The following is a 19,286-nucleotide window of genomic DNA, read 5'->3' on the forward strand; positions in this document are numbered from 1 at the left end:
TGTCGTTTGAATCAATTAAGTACTTCAGAATCAGGTTTATTATCACTGACATATGTAGTGAAAATTGTTGTCTGGCAGCAACAGTACGGTGCAATACTCTGTACTGCCTGTTATGTCACTGGCGTTTAGGGCAGTAATGAAGGTCCTCCATCTCTGACCATGTCCAGGGCTTCCTTCATCTTGACAGTAGCTCAGTTTTCACTGCTCTCAGTCGTGCAAGTCCTAGATGGAGAGTCAGGAATACCATCCCACTCAGATGTAGAAGGATTTTCATTACTGTTTCCATAACAGTTTTGTTTTACCAGTCAGGATTGTTAGCCCTGAGTTGAACCCCCGAACCTGGAGGGCTGGTGAACTACTCTTATTCTGGCCTGTGGCCTCTGCCCTTTGACCTGTTTGATATGGGTGACCCTACCAAGTGCCAAAGCATAAAGCCCTGACTCCAGCCAACACAGCTCTCCAGGTCACTGAGGCACATAGGCCTCTAAAACCTGCGGCATGATTGTCGCCCTTTTGGAGCTATGTGCTGTAAATTACAATAAAAACATATTAAAAATAGATCAGTGATACAAAAAGAGAGCAAAAATAGTTCATGGGCTATTCAGAAATCTGATTATGGTGTGGAAGAAGTTGTTCTTGCTCAGACTGTATCAAATAAAACAGATTTTCTTCAGTGCAGATGTTTATTGAAAATCAATAATGCTGCTCTTGGTGTTTAAGAAGGGCTAATGGAAAACCACTTAAGTAGAAAAGATTTGCCAAGAACAATGTGGTCATGGAAAGACCATGATCGCCACGACAAACAACACTGCACAAAACTAGCTAATGTTTTTGAACAGCAGCTAGTTTATAGTACCAATCTGTTCTCTTTAATGCATGGCTATTAAATTTTAATGTTCCCTTTCTGCATTAGAACTTCTTCCTAGTCATTTAAGATGTTCCTTTAAGTGAGAGTAAAACTATTAAATGTTCTTCTACTGTTGTAGCAAATTGTTAAGTGATGGGGTTGCATATCTACAGTTTTCAGCAATGTGAGATTTTATCACAGAGGTAATTGCTCGGTTTTTAGTCACCCAATAGTTGTAATTTCTGTTTTGTCATTTCTAGGCAGCGTGGGGGATGCTATCTCTGTAATGAATCCTGATGTGTACGTGTCTGATGATGGTGGATACTCTTGGTTTAAGGCTTTAAAGGGACCCCATTATTATGCCATCCTGGATTCTGGAGGCTTGATAGTTGCTGTGGAGTATAACTTGTATCAGCGTGTCAATACCATCAAGTAAGTATTGTTGCTCAATAACATGCCAGTGTATTTGATTGTCAGTCTCCTGGAAATAGTTGCGTAGTGTCAGGAGTGAGAAGCAATTTCTTCAATATATTCAACCATGAGGTGCCTGCATTTTCATAAGCATACTAATTATACTGTATGTCCGTAGAACATATGTGGTTGGTAGCATTTCAGAATACTTCCAAAGATCTTAAAATTTGATTTTTTTTCCCCCTGTGTGGTGAGTCATTTGGTTCGTGGGGGTTTAGATTTTGTACAGAAGCGGTTACAATATCACGTTGTATTAGGAGCATAGAAAATAACAGGTTTGGACTTCCACGCCTACTCAATCAAAGTTCAGTAAAAACAAAAGACTAATAAAGCTAATCAAGGAAAATCAGTATCATCATGATCTAGCAATAGATTTTTTAAAAATAAAAATAGAATCCTTGGCTCTTTTGAAAAATAGCATGCATCTTGCTGAATCTCAAAAATACAACATGGATTCAAGTGAATGTTCCATCCTTGAAGTGCTCTCGAAAGAGAATTACTAAAATAGGAAGGGAAAGGGGGATTTCAGTGACAAACAGACTGGAGAAGCAGGCAGTTTTGAAAGCTAGAGATAGTCATGAGGAAATTTGTTCATGAAATGTTTAGATTAAGAGAGACTCATATCAGAATCAGGTTTATCATCACTCACGTATGTCATGAAATTTGTTTTTTTTTTGTGGCAGCAGTACAGTGCACTACATAAAATTACTACATTTCTGTGCAAAAATCTTAAACCCCCTACCTATATATCAACACGAGGAAGTGTGCGGATATTGGAAATCCAAAGCAACACACACAAAGTGCTAGAGGAACTCGGCCGGTCAGGCAGCATCTGTGGAAAAGATTAAATGGTCGACATTTCGGGCTGAGAAGGAAAGGGGAGGAGGCAAGCTGGAAGGTGATAGGTGAAGCTAAGTGGGTAGGAAGGGTCAAGGGCTGGATAGGAGAGGAGAGTGGACGATCGGAGAAAGGGAAGGAGGAGAGGACCCGGGGGAAGTGATAGGTCAAAGGAAGTATAAATTCGGACTGGAGAACGGAGGAAGTGGGGGGGGGGCGGTGGAATCGATATTTATACCATCGGGTTGCGGGTATCCAGACGTTTATTGGGGGACCGCTTCGTTGAGCATCTCTACACCACCTGCCACAAGCAGCGCCTTCCGGTGGCCAAACATTTTAATTCCGGTTCCCATTCCTGTTCCAACGTGTCAGTCCATGGCCTCCTTTCCAGCCAAGATGAGGCCACCCTCAGGGTAGAGGAGCAACCCCTTGTATATTCCGTCGGGGTAGCCTCCAACCTGATGGCATGAATATCGATTTTTCCGTCTGGTAAAAAAAATTCCCCCTGCCCCCAAGGGAGTACATGGGCTAATAAGTTATGCAAGATGCATTTTACAGTGCTATTTTCCTAATTTCCACTCATCATTCATCTTTAACGTCCGTGCCCAACTCATCCAGCATTAATGCTAAGATGAAGACCTGTCATTCCCTGTTCCCCTCACTTCAGTCAGTGCTTTGGAACTTGGTCATCCAACCAAACTCTAATTCAAAACCCTCCAGGTGCCTGTCAGCTTGTCCTTTCTTGTTTTACTGGAGAATTAACTGGACAATAATGAACAGAAACTGCAGTTTGTCATCAACAGCTGATTTTTTTTTTGTTAATGGAACAGCGTTATTAATGTTGCAAGTTCAGGATGGATTGACCGCAGTACCTAGCCTTTGTGCATAACCCATGCATCCATGGGTTTATTCTTCTGATTTATTGAATGGGTTTTTGAAAAAAACTATCTGAATAGAACATAGCGCACAGAACAGTATAGCACAGTTCAGGCTCTTTGCCCACGTTTTTAGCGTATTCTAACATCGATCTAACCTTTCCTTCCTACATCCTTCAGCCCATCACCCCTACTGGCCACAGGCCACTGACAGCAGATTGACATAGTCTTCTGTCCTGAGCCAGACTTTCAATTTGTCCCCAGGTGTAGCCCACCTCATCCTAGTCTAGGCAATGATCCTTCTAGTATCAGGGAGGGATGAGGTCTTTGCAACCTCTGTTGACATTTCTGTAGCTCTGGGTTTTGACAGAATGGGGTTGCCAGCCCATGCCTGACCTTCCTCCTTTCGCAGACGGGCTTGGTGGAATTTCCCTCCTACATATCCCTCTATCTTTATTTAATCCATGTACCTATGTAAAAGTCTTTAAAATGTCCCTGATGTATCTGGCCGCATATTCCAGACACCAACCACTCTGTGTAAAAAAAAAGAACACCTACCTCTGACATCCCCCTATACTTTCTTCTCAACTCCTGAAAGTTTATGACCCCTTGTATTAGCCATTTAATACCAGCTTCCTAAATTTCTCTCCCTGATTATTGTAAAAGAGGACAGTTTTTCTGAGCTTACTATTCTAAGCCTCTTTGAAATGTTATTTTAAAGTTAATTTTGATTCTGGTTCATATATCTATGCTTCACTGGCTCGTCTGGTAGTTTGGCAGAACCTTGATGAGGTGGATTTAATTTGATCATCATTCTCTTTTGACAGAAAGCAATGAAAGACCGCCCAACTTGGGTGCTCAACCAGAGTGCAGAAGACAACAAACTGTGCAAATAGGAAAAGAAAAATAATAATAATACATAAATAAGCAATAAATATTGAGAACATGAGATGAAGAGTCCTTGAAAGTGAGTCTCTTCTGTAGTTCTATGTCTCAGTGAGTTTCTTTGGTTTCTAGGTTTTCAATCGATGAGGGACAGTGCTGGTATTCATATAAATTCACCAAAGACCCCATTATATTTACTGGCCTTGCTTCGGAACCAGGAGCTAGATCGATGAATGTCAGTGTCTGGGGATATGTGAACCTCATACTTACACAAAGCTGGGTCTCAGTCACCATCGACTTTGAAGAGCTCCTTACAAGAGACTGTGAGTTCAGATTCATTCCTCTGGAGAGCCAGTACAGTTTAAGTGAAACACCTTGGCCGTTATTGAATTCGAACTGTCTCGTTGTTGCTGAGTGTCATTTAAGTTGCAAGTACTCGAAAGATTGTAGGCTGTTACTGCGCAGGCTGACAAATGAGTTAGGTTGTTTAGCGCCGGGTCTCTTTCTGATGATTTGTCGTCACTGTGATCTTTATGCCCTCCACTGTTGAATGCGTTTGTGGAGAGAAGTTACTGGAACCACTGTCATATTGCAGCAAGTGGTTTATTTTAAACCAAATACAGCTTGGTTTGAACATAAAGGCTCTGCAATGATGAATGACTCGGCTATTCAATTTAGTAAATGGATTAACACTAGTTAAAATAAATATATTTCCTTGCCCTTTAATGTTATTTATTGAGCGATACAGTACAGAGGCCCTTCTGGCTCTTTAAGCCGTGCTGCCCCGGCAACCCCACAACCTCATTTAATCCTAAACTAGTCATGGGACAATTTATAATGACCAACTAACCTTTGCACTGTGGGAAGAAACCAGAGCACCTGGGGAAAACCCATGCATTCTACAGTACAGACTCTCTACAGAATGGTGTCGGAATTGAACATGGAGTAGCAGACCGTCCCGAGCTGTAATAGAGTTGTGCTAACCACTACACTACCGTGGTGCCATCGTTGGGTTCTCTTGATCAGATCGGATTCAATTATTTAATCGCGCGTTCATCAAAACACACAGTGAAGTCCATCATTTGTGTTATCAGCCAACGCAGCCTTAGTATGTGCTGGGGGCAGCCCGCAAATGTCACCACACATTCCGGCACCAACGTAGCATTCCCACCATGTTCAGCAGAGCAACGCTAACAGCAAAACAAGCCCCTTCCACTCACTCACTCACACACACATACATATAGGCCTTGACCTCGGACTCTCAGACATCAGGCCTCCAAGCTCCGGTCCCTGGCCCTGACTTGCAGGCTCTTGTGCCCTTTGTGACAGACAGATCATAGAGTCTGAGTCACACAGCACAAATACAGTATGGGTCTTCAGCCCGCCTCATCCATGCTGAACATCCTAAGCTAGTCCCATTGCCTGGGTTCGACCCATACCACTCCAAAATTTCCCTATCCATATACCTGTCTGTGTCGTTTAAATGTGGTTCTACCCACCTCCAGCACTTCCTCTGGCAGCTCAACCCGTGCACGTATACCAGCCTCTGTGTGGAAAAAGTTGCCTCTTGAGTTCCTATTAAGTCTTTATTCTCTCACCTTAAACCAATGGCATCTAGTTCTTAATTTCCGAACCTTGGACTAAATACTCCTCAGCCTTTATATAAAATCACCCCTCAGTTTCCTATGCTCTAAGGCAGGGTTTCCAATCTTTTTTAATTCCATGATCCCTACCATTAACTGAGGGATCTATGGACTGCAGGCTGGGAGCCCTACTCCAAGGAGAATTGTCCTGGTCTGTCCAATGTCTCCTCTACCTCAATCCCTCGAGTCTTGGGGTGGACCAACGGCATCTCAGACATCACAACACTGAGATGACCACTTGGGCTGTTCACAGTAACTAATTAGTATTTAAAAGAGCAATTGATGAGCAATACCATAGAAAACTACGGTGTGAGTGCTGGGATTAGTAGAGGTACATGCTTTTGAGTTAGCATTAACACATAGAAACATAGAAAATAGGTGCAGGAGTAGGCCATTCGGCCCTTCGAGCCTGCACCTCCATTTATTATGATCATGGCTGATCATCCAACTCAGAACCCCGCCCCAGCCTTCCCTCCATACCCCCTGACCCCCGTAGCCACAAGGGCCATATCTAACTCCCTCTTAAATATAGCCAATGAACTGACCTCAACTGTTTCCTGTGGCAGAGAATTCCACAGATTCACCACTCTCTGTGTGAAGAAATTTTTCCTAATCTCGGTCCTAAAAGGCTTCCCCTCTATCCTCAAACTGTGGCCCCTCGTTCTGGACTTCCCCAACATCGGGAACAATCTTCCTGCATCTAGCCTGTCCAATCCCTTTAGGATCTTATACGTTTCAATCAGATCCCCCCTCAATCTTCTAAATTCCAACGAGTACAAGCCCAGTTCATCCAGTCTTTCTTCATATGAAAGTCCTGCCATCCCAGGAATCAATCTGGTGAACCTTCTTTGTACTCCCTCTATGGCAAAGATGTCTTTCCTCAGATTAGGGGACCAAAACTGCACACAATACTCCAGGTGTGGTGAAGGGCCAGATTCTTCACTGACTCAGTGTTTACTTCTTATTTCGCCAGGTTCTGATGATGACTACATACAGTGGCTTGCCCATTCGAGTAACGTTAATGATCCCAATGATGGCTGTATGTTGGGCTACAAAGAGAAGTTCCGCCGCTTGAGGAAATCATCGCTGTGCCGGAATGGACATGGCTACATCGTCAATAAACAGCCCAATGTCTGTCCCTGTACCCTGGATGATTATCTGTGGTATGCTGCTTATCCAATGGTTCACGTTACATCTCTTCATCCATTCTAACTGTTTGAAATATGTAGCATTTGGTAAATCAGCTGATTATTACAAATGTCTAGAAATCTGTGAAGTACCTTGTAGTGGGCAAACGTGGACGAGGTTGGCTTTGTGTGGGAGCAGAGGGATATCGGGGTCTTCACCCGTAGATCCCTCAAAGTTTTCATACAATTTGTTAGGGTTGTTAAGAAGGTACATGGTGTGTGTTGGCATGTATTAGTTGAAGGATCAAGTTCAAGAGCCATGAGGTAAAGTTGCAGCTCTATAAAACACTGGTTCGACCCCACTTGGAGTATTGTATTACAGTTCTGGTCGCCTCAGAACTGAACACATCATACCTTTAGAATATGAGAACACTCGGTCCTCTTTTATTGTCATTTAGAAATGCATACATGCATTAAGAAATGATACAATGTTTCTCCGGAGTGATATCACAGAGAACAGGACAAACCAAAGACTAACGCTGACAGAACCACATAATTATAACATATAGTTACAGCAGTGCAAAGCAATACCATAATTTGATGAAGAACAAACCATGGGCACGGTAAAAAAAAGTCTCAAAGTCCCCGAGTCGATCGACTCCCGAATCCCCGATAGCAGGCGGCAAAAGGGAGAAACTCCCTGCCATAAACCTCCAGGCACCGTCAACTTGCCGATGCCTTGGAAGCAGCCGACCACAGCCAGCTGTGAGGTGCAGAGAAGATCTACCAGAATTCTGCGTGTATTGGAGAGTACACCTTATGGGGATAGATTAAGCTGGCTAGGACTTTTCTCTTCGAAGCGAAGGAGGGTGAGAGGTGACTTGATTAGAAGTGTAAAAGGTAAGAGGCATAGATAGAGTGGACGACCAGTGAATTTTATCCGTGGCAGAAATGGTTTAACATGAGACAGCATAATTTTAAGGTGATTGGAGGAAAGTATGGGGGAGATGTCAGAGATAAATTTCTACAGAGAGTGGTAGGTGCGTAGAATATGCTGCCCGGGTGGTGGTAGAGAGTGATGCATTAGGGACATTTAGGAGACCCTTAAACACATAGATGAAAGGAAAATGAAGGGATATGTGAGAGGGAAGCGTTAGTTTGATTTTGGAGTAGATTAAAAGATCAGCACAACATTGTGGGTCGAAGGGCCTGTTCTGTACAGTACTGATCTAAAATGTAGTTCTATACAGCTTCGGAAACCTCCGAGTCAACCGACAGCAGTTTTAGATGAATTTTGAGGTTTGATAAATAGTCCTGGAAAGACTTTATTTCTCAAGCTTGTTATCTTTTCCTCTCCAGTGACTTTGGATACTATCGAAAGGAGAATAGCTCAGAATGTATCGAGCAGTCTGATCTCAAGGGCCACGACCTGGAGTTCTGTCTACAAGGGAAAAAAGAAATACTGAAGACAAATGGGTATGAATGTATCTTAACCAAATTCATGCAGGGGCGGGGGACGGATTTATAGATTTGCACAAACTTCTGTGTAAATTTCATTCCAGGTCAAGAGCATCATTTTGTCTGTACTCCTGTTAGGTTGTCAGACAACCTGACTTGGTGATGTGTATGCCCACCAGAATTAAGCACTAGAAATCTCTGGCTAATCCAGCAGTTTTCCCCCATAGTTTAAACAGTTAGTCTGTGACATCCATGGAAGCACAAAGTCAAAGTAACATTTATTATGTAAGCCGTCAGACTCCTCAATACCCAGAGCCTGGACTGACACCAACCTACTGCCCTCTACTGTACCTATTGTCTTGTTTATTATTTATTGTAATGCCTGCACTGTTTTGTGCACTTTATGCAGTCCTGGGTAGGTCTGTAGTCTAGCATAGTTTTGTGTTGTTTTACATAGTTCAGTGTAGTTTTTGTATTGTTCATGTAGCACCATGGTCCTGAAAAACATTCTCTCGTTTTTACTGTGTACTGTACCAGCAGTTATGGTCAAAATGACAATAAAAAGTGACTTGACTTGACTTGAAAGTAGTTATATTACTAAATACTACCTTGAGATTTACTTTCTTGCAGGTTTTAACAGAAAAATATAAAGTACAATAGAAATTATAAAGATAAACCTACACTGATAACCATGGATGGAGGTGTATAGAGGGATATGGTCCAGGCGCAGGTCAGTGGGACTAGGCAGGGAAAAGGCACGGCACAGCCAAGAAGGGCCAAAAGGCCTGTTTCTGTGCTGTAATGTTCTATGATTCTATGGTTCAATGTGCAAAAGAAGACAAAATGCACAAATAAATGAAAGTAATAATACTGAGAACATGAGTTGCAAAAAGTTCTTTAGGTCTATAGGCTGTAGAATCAATCCCAAGTTGTGGTGAGTGAAGTTATCCATACTGGTTCATGAGCCTGATAGTTCTTGGGTCAAAACTGTTCCTGAGCCTGGTGGTGTGGGAACTAGGGTTTCTGCACCTCCTGCCGGACGAGAGCAGCAAGAAGAGTGCATGGCCTAGATGGTGAGAGTCTTTGATTATGGATGCTGCTTTCTTGTGGCAGTACTCCATGTGGGGAGGCCTTTCCCTGTGATGGACTGAGCTGTATCCACTTCTTTTTGTAGCCATTTCTATTTCTGGGCATTGGTGTTTCCATACCAGACCATGATGTAGGTAGAATCCCTCCGCTGTGCATGTATTGAAGTTTGTCAAAGTTTTTGGTGTTGTGCCAAGTCTGTACCAACGTCCAAGAAAGTAGAGGTGCTGTCGTGCCTTTATTGTGAATATCAGAAAACCCATGTCCCAGGTTTACTGATGGGTCAGGCCCAGTCTGTTGTTTACTGAGAACCAGACGGATGATCTATTAGGTAACTACTGGTGTGGAGCAATGGGCCAGTAAGTCCTGGCCCAATACACACCAAGGATTCAAAGTTTTGAGCTCAGTACCCCAACCGGCTTCCGGCATGTGTAGAGAGGATGAGAAGCACCTTGTTCCTTGGTGGACAAGTTGTTCAGAACTGACAGGGAAGGATAGCATTGAATCCACTAAGCAGTGGACGTATTCTGATTGCCAAACGTGTTCTATAAACTCCACTTCCAGCAGGTCCTCCCCAGGTGACGACAGGGCTCCATTTCTGAAACTCTTCGTAACCTGGGCAGTTCATAATTTGGAAATGCAGCCCCAAAAACAGTTCCTACAGGGCAGAAGGTGCCTGGAAAGGTCTGTTTTCCACGGAAACAGTGAGCCTGGAGAAGCATTTTAAATCTTACACTATAAGATGCAGAAGTATTCATCCCATCAAGCCTGCTCTGCCATTTGATCCTGGCTGATTTATTATCCCTCTCAACCCCATTCTCCTGCTTTCCACATTTTTTTGTTTTTACCATTTTTAATAATGAAGCTGATGTTAACAAATATGGCCTGCAGACGAGTTTTTGGTGGTTTTACAAAGGACACTGCTGCTGGCCTGGGTGTTGTATCCCTAAACAGGATTCTTAAAGTGGGTATCAGTGGGTTAACTAGAAAATATTCTTCTTGGGTTTGATGTGGCAAAGTTTCAAGTAGTGTCAAGAACGGTTGCCTGCAGCACCTGGCAAAGCCACCCCGTGGTGTCCCAAATACTCATTTGTATGTATGAGCTGCACAGAAATCCAGTACTTGTACAGAATTTGCTAACGTTTGTGATTTTTTTAAATGAGGCAATAAACAGGAACTGAAGCATAAAGGATATGATTCCTATTAAACGTTTGACCTTATCAGCAACCTCCATGTATTCTCCTCATTTAATGTGATTTGCAATTTTACATAAAGGACTTTTTTTGCTTAAGATAACACGTCCACTTTGTCAATTATACTTGAGATCTTTAAGTCGGTCATGTGCTCTTTCGAAAAGTTCGCCATAAAAATTGTTCACTTAAATTTTCTGGTGTAGTCCAGAATAGGTTAGGGCTATTTTCCATGGAGCACAGGAGAATGAGGGGAGATTTGAAGGGGGTATGCAAAGTTGGGGGCGATAGGGCATAGGTTTTCTCCAGGTCCTCTGGTTTCCTCCCACAGTCACAGTCTCCTGGCTAGGTCAGTTGATCATTGTAAATTGTGCTGTGGTTAGGTTAGTTAGGGTTGTCAGGGGTTGCTGGTCAGTGCAGCTTGAAGGGCTAATTCACGTTGTATTCCTAAAATAAAAATAACGCCAACAGGCTACCTCCCGTGAGGCTGGAACCAGAGGTCACTGGGTAAGAGTGAAAGATGAAATATTTAAGGGGAACCTGTGGGCGATCTTGTTCGCTCTGAGGATGGTGTGAACGTGGAACAAGCTGCCTGCAGACATGTGGATACAGTTTCAATTTCAATATTTAAGAGATGTTTCGATTATGTGCATGGACACGAGGGGTGTGGAGGGCTGCGGTTCAGGTGTGGGTCTATGAGAGTAGGCAGAATAATGGTTGAGCATGGAATAGATGGGCCAAGGGGCTTGTTTCTGTGCTGTAGTACTCTGAATCTAGTCATGACTTTACCATGAGCTAAACACACTGAAGACCGGTTATTATATTTAATTCATTCTGGACCATTTTAAAGTTTAATATGCTGACAGATTTGTAAATATCTTGTACTTTAGATACCGAAAGATTCCTGGAGACCAGTGTTATGGAGGTGTCCAAGTGGATCGCACTGTGAAGGATATCAGTAAAAAATGTGTCAGTACTTTGATTGAACCCCAGGAGCTGGTAAGTGCACCTGTAGTCAAGATTTGCGAATGAGGGCATTTTGACTTAGACAGAAACAAAAATAACATTTTGGATAGAATAATAAATTTCTTGGTTAAAATATGCACAAGTAGTGTTAGCTTTTATTCTGCAAACATTTTCAATTTGACAATTATGGCTAATTGTTTGTATTGAATTGTAAGATATTAAAATTGGCAAGACTGATTCTGGTTTAAATGCTGCTGTTCAGTCCTTGGTAATACTGACTTAGCTTTTGGGAGCACCGTCAAAGTGGCTTGAAGAGGGAACTGAAATCTCTGATTATAACACTATATGGATTAAATAAAATTTCCTTTGATTTCAGCTTGGTTCACACAGTACCAACTCTGTGCCAATTATTGCCACAGTAATAGTACTTTTACTGATCGTGGTAATCTTTGGAGTGATCTTTATCAAGAAATATGTATGCGGTGGACGGTAAGTAGATGTGACTTTCTGTTGTTATACGTAACAAACTTTAATTTTCCACTTCAGGTCATTGTCCAGTTAGAAAATGATTTTGAAACTGGAAGGGAACAAATCCAATTTTTTTTCTCCGGTGATGGGGGTTCAGTGCAGGGAAGTTGATTTGTATTTCAGGCTGTATTTTGCTTGCTGTCTTTGAGCCATTTAGAATGCGCTGTTAAGTTACCCATGAATTAAATTTGTACATGCAGTTGTCTTGGGGATTTCTAATAGTGCATTTGTTCAAAAGCCTGTCAGCTGTAGCAGGGTTTGCTGGCCATTACCTCCTACGGGGCAAAAATTAACGTCATAAATGGCTGTGATGCATCACTCCCCAGTGAGCTGAGCACCTTTTAGGAATGCTTTGAAAGGGAGAAAAAATGCACCTGTGTAAATTGGGATCAGCCAGCTACCTTTATTTGGCTGAGAAGTGCAGGTCAAGGTTCAAAGTGTATTTGTTATCAGGGTATGTATACAGTATATAACGCCCGAGATTCGTCTTCCTGCAGACAGTCACAAAGCAAAGTAGTACCATGGAACCCATTCAAAGAAAACCTCAAACGCGCAAACATGCAAAAGAAAAAGAACAAATTGTGCAAATGCCAAAACACGAGCAAATAGCACACAGAATATTAAACATCAGACTTCAGAGTCTTGAAACAGGCTGGGAACGTTCAGTTCTATTTAGTGCTGTGTTGTTCATTGACTACAGGCTGCAGAGCCAACCCGTTCCAATCAAAATAGTGCAAAATAGCGATGATGAAAGGGGTCATCAGAAACCAGAACACACATAACATGAACAGCAGATTCTTTTAAAATGAGTCCACTCCACAAACTGCGGCAATCAAACCTTGCCCAAGACCCAAGACTCCTGCACCTTAGAATGAAATATTCAAGGTTTATCCACTTCACAGGCTTCAGTAAGGTCCTAGTTTAATGTGCAATGGCTTTCATTAGAATTGTAGCATAAATCTTGGGTCAGATTTGAATATGGTACACACTGGGAACCTGTGTGTGAAGCGTTTAGCATTACCATTAATCTAAGTGAATCTTAAAGTACAGGTATCACATATAAAGATGACAAAAGCAAAAGAATATTTTTTTATCCCTTTGGGAAGGATCATGGAGTCAAGATGACAAAATGCAGATGAAATCATGCTGTTTCCATCTGCAATTTTATATGTGCTCCTTGGAATCATGCGTGTTTAGTATTTACTTGAAGTATATAATCCTTTAAAGAGGTCGGTGCATGTTTCTGGTTTCCATAACTTGCTAAATCTTGAGTAAAAATTTGAGGAACCAAGTGAAAAGGATTTGTATTCCTCCGTTCTAACATAATAGACTCCCTATAATTCTCTATTTTCAATTGAGGTCGTAATCTCAACGTACGCCATTAACTGAGACCCAATAGGTTTGCTCAAATGCCACAGAGTCAAAGAAAAGTACAGCACGAAAAACAGGCCATTCGGCCCATCTAGTCCATGCTGAGACCATTTAAGCTACCTACTCCCATTGACCTGCACCAGGACCATAGCCTTCCATACCATCCATGTACCTATCCAAACTTTACTTAAATGTTGAAGTCAAGCTCACGTGCACCACTTGCACTGGCAGCTCATTCCCCACTCTCACAACTCTGAGTGAAAGAAGTTTCCCCGTAAACTTTTCACCTTTCACCCTTAACCTGAAGATTCACTCAAATTAATGGTAATGTTAACCTCCCAACCTCCGTGGAAAAAACCTGCTTTCATTTACTCTATCTATTGTTAGTTGTTGTTGAGTGCAGTTGAATTGTTGTCGACTTATAGTGACTGGATGGGTAGGATAGTTGTCCATAGGGTTTTTGTGGTGAGATATGGAAGCAGATTGCCAGGCCTTTCTTCTGCGTAGATACAGCAGCTGCCCAGGTTGGGACCCGGCCGGATTTGAACTCAGGGCCATCCACCTCAATTCCTTAGAATATAGAAGATTGAGAGGAGATTTGATGAAGTCATAACTTATTCATTCTTTCCTTATAACTCGGGTCCTCCAGACCCAGCAACATCCTTGTAAATCTTCTCTGTACTCTTTCAACCTTATTTACATCTTTCCTGTAGGTAGGTGACCTGAACTGCACACACTACTCCGAATTAGGCCTCATCAAAGTCTTATACAACTTTAACATAATATCCCATCTCCTGTGCTAAATACTTTGATTTATGAAGGCCAGTGTGCCAAAATTTATGACCCTATCTACCTGTGACATACCTCCAGATGTACCTCTAGAATATGGCTGCTGCCTGTTCTTAGTATCGGCTGAGACTGGAAGACCAGTTTCTTCTCACGCACTTTCTCCAATGAAAATGGTTTATGAGCATTGAACTAATAACCAAACTGTAATTTCTCCGTTTGTTTTCATCTTTCAGATTTTTGGTACATCGGTACTCAGTCCTACAGCAGCACGTGGAGTCAAATGCTGCAGATGAACTAGACAAGGCAATATCTGCCAATAAACCAGAGTACCATGATGACTCCGATGAGGCAAGTGTAGAATAGTTTATTTTGAAGTACCACGGGCAAATGCCAGTAGCTCTCTCTGCTAGTTTGATTGTTGGCACTTGATTAGTGTTTTCAGGCCATCTTCAGATCTACCTGTCCGAGAGGTGGTCAGAAGTTTGCAATGCTCTGAATTTGAGCAGGGTGTTCTACTGATATTGAATCATCGCTCTTAATAACACGGGCAATCATTTTTTTAGAATATGTTGCTTCCTCAGAAATTTTTCTTTGTTTATGATAGGCTGCTTGAAGCTGAATGCAAATATAATTTCAAACTACTTGCATCACGTAGGAATTTGGAGAAACAAGAAATTTACCCTAATTGCTTAATTACATAATGATGCAGATGCTTTGCAATAGTTCAACTAAACTAAAAATGTTTTGTTGGTGATTTTTATTTGTACTCAGTGTCTGAGGCTTCTTGCTTAAGTGTCCAACAATAATCGGCCAGCATTGATGGATTTCAGTTGCCCTGATACCGTTTCTCCGTGATCACAATGTCCTGGTGCAACCTTTCACCATGCTCATCACTGACAGCACCAAGATTTGCAGGGAAGAGTCTAAATGGGAATGCAGAAAATGAATCTTTAGTGACATGTTGCACTTTATGGTTTTATATGGTTGAAGCATGTTGTCAACCAGCTACATGGAGTTGCCAAGAATATTTTCAGCAACATCCTTGAATACCTTCCATGCGATTTTCTCCGGTCCCACTAGAAGTTCTTTGAATTGCCTGTCATTAATGACCTGTTTGATATGTGGACCAACAAAAATGCATTCCTTAATCTGGGCATCAATTACTCTGACTTGAATTATGAATTGAAATAAGTATAGGCCATTTCAAAAGGAATGGCGTATGATGGGGAAATTTCATTGTGATTTTTATGGACATGGCATCAAAGGTTACAGTGAGAAGGCCAGGAACTGCGGTGAGGAGGAGGTAGGAAAAAGGATCAGCTGTGATTGAATGGCAAAGCAGACTGGATGGGCCAGATGCCCTAATTCTGCTCCCATGTCTTATGGTCATGGTCTTATGATCAGTAGTCCAAAATCTATAAGATACACCCAGAAGTATTTGGGAAGCAAAATCTTTGTTGTCCAGTGTAATAGTCACTGAGAGGAGGCACTGAAACAGGCCCTTCAGCCCACCAAGTCCATGCTGACCCTCAGCAAATCATTTGCCCTAATCCTACAGAAATTCACTTTGTATATTCTTTTCATTTTCACATCAACCCACAACCCCCACAGAAGATTCTGCCACTCATCTACACAATATGCAGCATTACGTCTGGGCGCAGCAAGAATGGCAACAGGGTCGTATAATTAAAGGTTTTCAAGCTCAGTCATGTTAGTAACGTACATGCTGGGTAAGTGTGGGAGTGATGGACTGGGCCAGCTGAATCAAAAGACCTGCGCATTTAAAAGCCCACGCTCTGAAGAGAGAAAGCCCTCCATGCATCGGAGGCCTGATCAAATCGTTTGGCCACATGCATACCTGCCTTGTTCTCGCTATCGATCCAATACGGTACCGGCACAATTTACAGAAACAAGGCTGACATGCCAACCTTCATGTGAAGGGGTTCGCAGGTTAATCTGCTCTGTAAATTGTGCCTTTTGTCTTGTGCGAGGAAACGGGAAGAAACTCACTGGATCACAGAGAGAATGTGCTAACTTCACATCAATAGCATGCAGGATCAGGATTGAACTCTTCTCTGGCACTGAGAGGCAGTGGCTCGACCAGCTACTCCGCTCTGCTGTCTGTAGGGGTGGGGAGAGGGGTCATTTCCCTCACTACTCTTTCTGGCATCCAAATCACCTCCAATGCCAGCTTGGATCTCTCTGAAGCCTGTGGTATACTGAAAGACCAAGATAGGTGGATGTGGAGAGAACATTTCCTATAGTGGGGGAGAGTAGAACCAGAGGACACAGCCTCAGACTAGAGGGATGTCCCTTTAGAATGGAGATGAGGAGGAGTTTCTTTAGCCAGGAGGTGGTGAATGTGTGGAATTCATTGCCACAGACGGCTGTGGAGGACAAGTCATTGGGTGTATGTCATTAGGTATATTTACATGTAACAAATAAAGGTAGTCTTAAAAAAATTTTAAGCTGATATTATTTCTTTTAACAGGATCTTCTGGAGTAGAGAAAACTATTTTGAAGTTACAAGATTCTGTTCTTGCCAAACAAACATCACTTTAGTTCTGTAGAAATGCTGCTGCCTCCGTTCGGATGTTCTCGAAAAATTAAACTCTGATTCGACAGCAGGTGCAGGCGATGTGATACTTTTATGAATGTGGTGTATCTATATCTACACTCAACGTGGGACAGCTGTCCTGGTTCACTGGAATTGTGAGGAGAGAAGAGAATTGGTGTTGACCAGAGATGTCTTCATTAATGAAGGGGAATCTTCTGTGATTTTTTGATTTTGATTTCTTTTCAGAGCTTTTTAAAATCTCCTTCTGGGTATACAACACTCTAATGGGCTTATTTTTATATGATCTGCCACTTTTGGGGAAAAAAAAGGCCTCACTAACGAACATAAACTTTTTTTTTGTCTTGGGACTAGTAATGTGACAAATTAAATTCACTGGGTGAATTCATAAATAGTAATATAGCTTGGAGCCCCATTGAATCCACAAACCCAGTCAGAGTTCTACACCTAGGCTTCAAAAGTGGCATTAACTTTAGCACAGTCCTTTTCGCAAAACTACTCAACATGTTGCGCCACATGTTTGGATTAGTGGTCTTGGAATTTCTTTCTCATAACAAGCTTTTAATTAGGAAAGTTAAACCCTGAAAAGCAACGATCACATAGGAACTCTGTTATAGAGATATTGCTCTATATACTTGACATTAGAGATGCACATATTGATATATGAAAACTAGTTCAGCAATGTATTAAATCAGACATACTGTTTTAATTTACCATTTGAAAGTGTTATACTTAAATCATGAAGAAGTAATTAATGAGAGCATTCACATTTAGAGTCAATCCTAATCAATTGTCAATTGTACTTTAATTTTAAATTAAAATTGAATGCTTGTGTCCTAACCTGCTGCACTTTTTTTTCCCTGTTTCTTTCATTGCTGGTGAATATATTTTTAAAGAGGTATTCAATAACCTCAGAGCAACACACACACGCGCGCGCGCACAGGAAATGGCGCAGGTCAGGCAGCATCTATGGAGGGGAAAAACCAGTCGATGTTTTGGGCCGAGCCCCTTCATCAGGACTGGAAAGGAAGGAGGGATAAGCCAGAGGAAGAACGGGGGCGCAGGAGGAGGAGTATAAACTGGCAGGTGATAGGTGAGGGGGGGAAGTGGGGTGAAGTAAGAAGCTGGGAGGTGATAGGTGGAAGAGGTGAAGGGCTGAAGAAGGAGGAATCTGATAGGAGAGGACAGTAGGCCATGGGAGAAAGGGGTGGAGGAGAGAAACCGGATGGACATGATGGGCAGGTGAGGAGAAGAGAAGGAGTGAGAGGCGAACCAGAATGGGAGTGGAAAAAGAAGAGAGAAATGGGGATGAAAGGAGAATTCAATAAATCGAATAATATCTGATTCATGGCCCGAGCGCCTCTCTGACAATCCACTAAGAGTATGAATCTTTCCAGCTGACATTTGTCTTTACATGGTTCAGTGCTAAATTGGAGAGCCATGTAAAATTGTTGTGCCTTTTCACTTCTAGTGTGTTATCTCAGTGCTATTTATTTTGAAGAAGTCGCAAGTTAATTGAGTATATACATTAATTTGGGAAAACTCTTCTGGGAATACTCTACAGCTGTTAATTTATTTGTTAACAATATTCTACACTTACACCTCTTGAATTCGAAAAGCTTTAATAACGAATCAGTTTCTTGCTTTTGAAGATGATATTGAATTGTTCTTTGCTTTATGCTGCCCATGTACATTGTGAATGGGAAGAATGGAAATGTCTCTCTGTGAACCGATGTCGCAGTATACCTACCCATAAACTCCCTCAAGCAAGCAAATGCTCTGATTGTGCATGCAGTTTATGAGGTGACGGAGGCTCTGAAACTTCAGTACTGTGATTTTAGAAGGGGCTTTCCACCTTACGCATTTATTCATGGCTATATTTGTTACTTTTGTCTGTGTAGGGAAATGTGATGATTTACTGCTGTCCAATATAAGCATCACTGTATGATTCAAACTTTGAATATTCTTCTACTGGATTTTGACCTATGCAAGCTTCATCATATTATTGTTATGCTTTGCACATTGGGTTTTGTGCATAATTTTGCTGCATGTATCTTCCCATAATCTTTGTTTCAACTTTATATTCTGTCAGTGAGCAAAATTCTGGCCCTCCAGAACCATGGTATTAAATGTATGCTTATGATGTGAGCAATCTTGAATTAAAAAAATAACTTATTTATAGAACACAGTTCATACAGACGATGTAATTCAAAGTGCTTTTCAATGGGATAAAGTGCAAACATGAAAAAACAAAATGATATTAGTTAAAAACAAGGTTAAGTAAATAGGGTTGAACTGGTGTTTAAAAGTGTCAACTGAGTCTGCATCCCTTATAGTTTTAGGCATTGAAATTCCAGAGTTTATGAGCTTAGTTCAAAAAAACTGACCTGCCAATTATCTTTTGAGGGAGATTGTTTAAATTTAAGAGATAGTGGAAGAAACTCGATCAGCATTGTTAAAAGAAAGTGATTCTGTGACTCACTCTGGTCGCAGAATATTAAGAACCTAAAAACGAGTAAGAGACCTTTAAATTCAATTCTAAAAGATACAAGAAGCCAATGCAGAATAGTTAGTACAGGAGTGATGAGCTCTCTCGTCCTGGTTTTGGGTAAAAGTTTAGCAGTGGCGTTCTGAATGA

The 19,286-nt window shown here is 41.7% G+C and overlaps 1 protein-coding gene across 1 annotated transcript in view; it reads left to right on the forward strand.

The window, feature by feature from the left end:
- Nucleotides 1–18,805, forward strand: part of sort1a (sortilin 1a) — a 69,620-nt gene extending 50,815 nt beyond the window's left edge. Inside the window, exons 13-20 of the mRNA XM_063065193.1 lie at nt 1,108–1,279; nt 4,048–4,238; nt 6,532–6,721; nt 8,045–8,161; nt 11,310–11,418; nt 11,762–11,874; nt 14,307–14,421; nt 16,565–18,805. Coding sequence (XP_062921263.1) covers nt 1,108–1,279; nt 4,048–4,238; nt 6,532–6,721; nt 8,045–8,161; nt 11,310–11,418; nt 11,762–11,874; nt 14,307–14,421; nt 16,565–16,579 — 1,022 coding nt within the window. The 3' untranslated portion in view covers nt 16,580–18,805. The remainder of the gene's footprint in view (nt 1–1,107; nt 1,280–4,047; nt 4,239–6,531; nt 6,722–8,044; nt 8,162–11,309; nt 11,419–11,761; nt 11,875–14,306; nt 14,422–16,564) is intronic.
- Nucleotides 18,806–19,286: the final 481 nt, after the last annotated feature.

Source organism: Mobula hypostoma, chromosome 13, assembly GCF_963921235.1.
Source record: "Mobula hypostoma chromosome 13, sMobHyp1.1, whole genome shotgun sequence".
Classification (NCBI taxonomy): Eukaryota; Metazoa; Chordata; class Chondrichthyes; order Myliobatiformes; family Myliobatidae; genus Mobula; species Mobula hypostoma.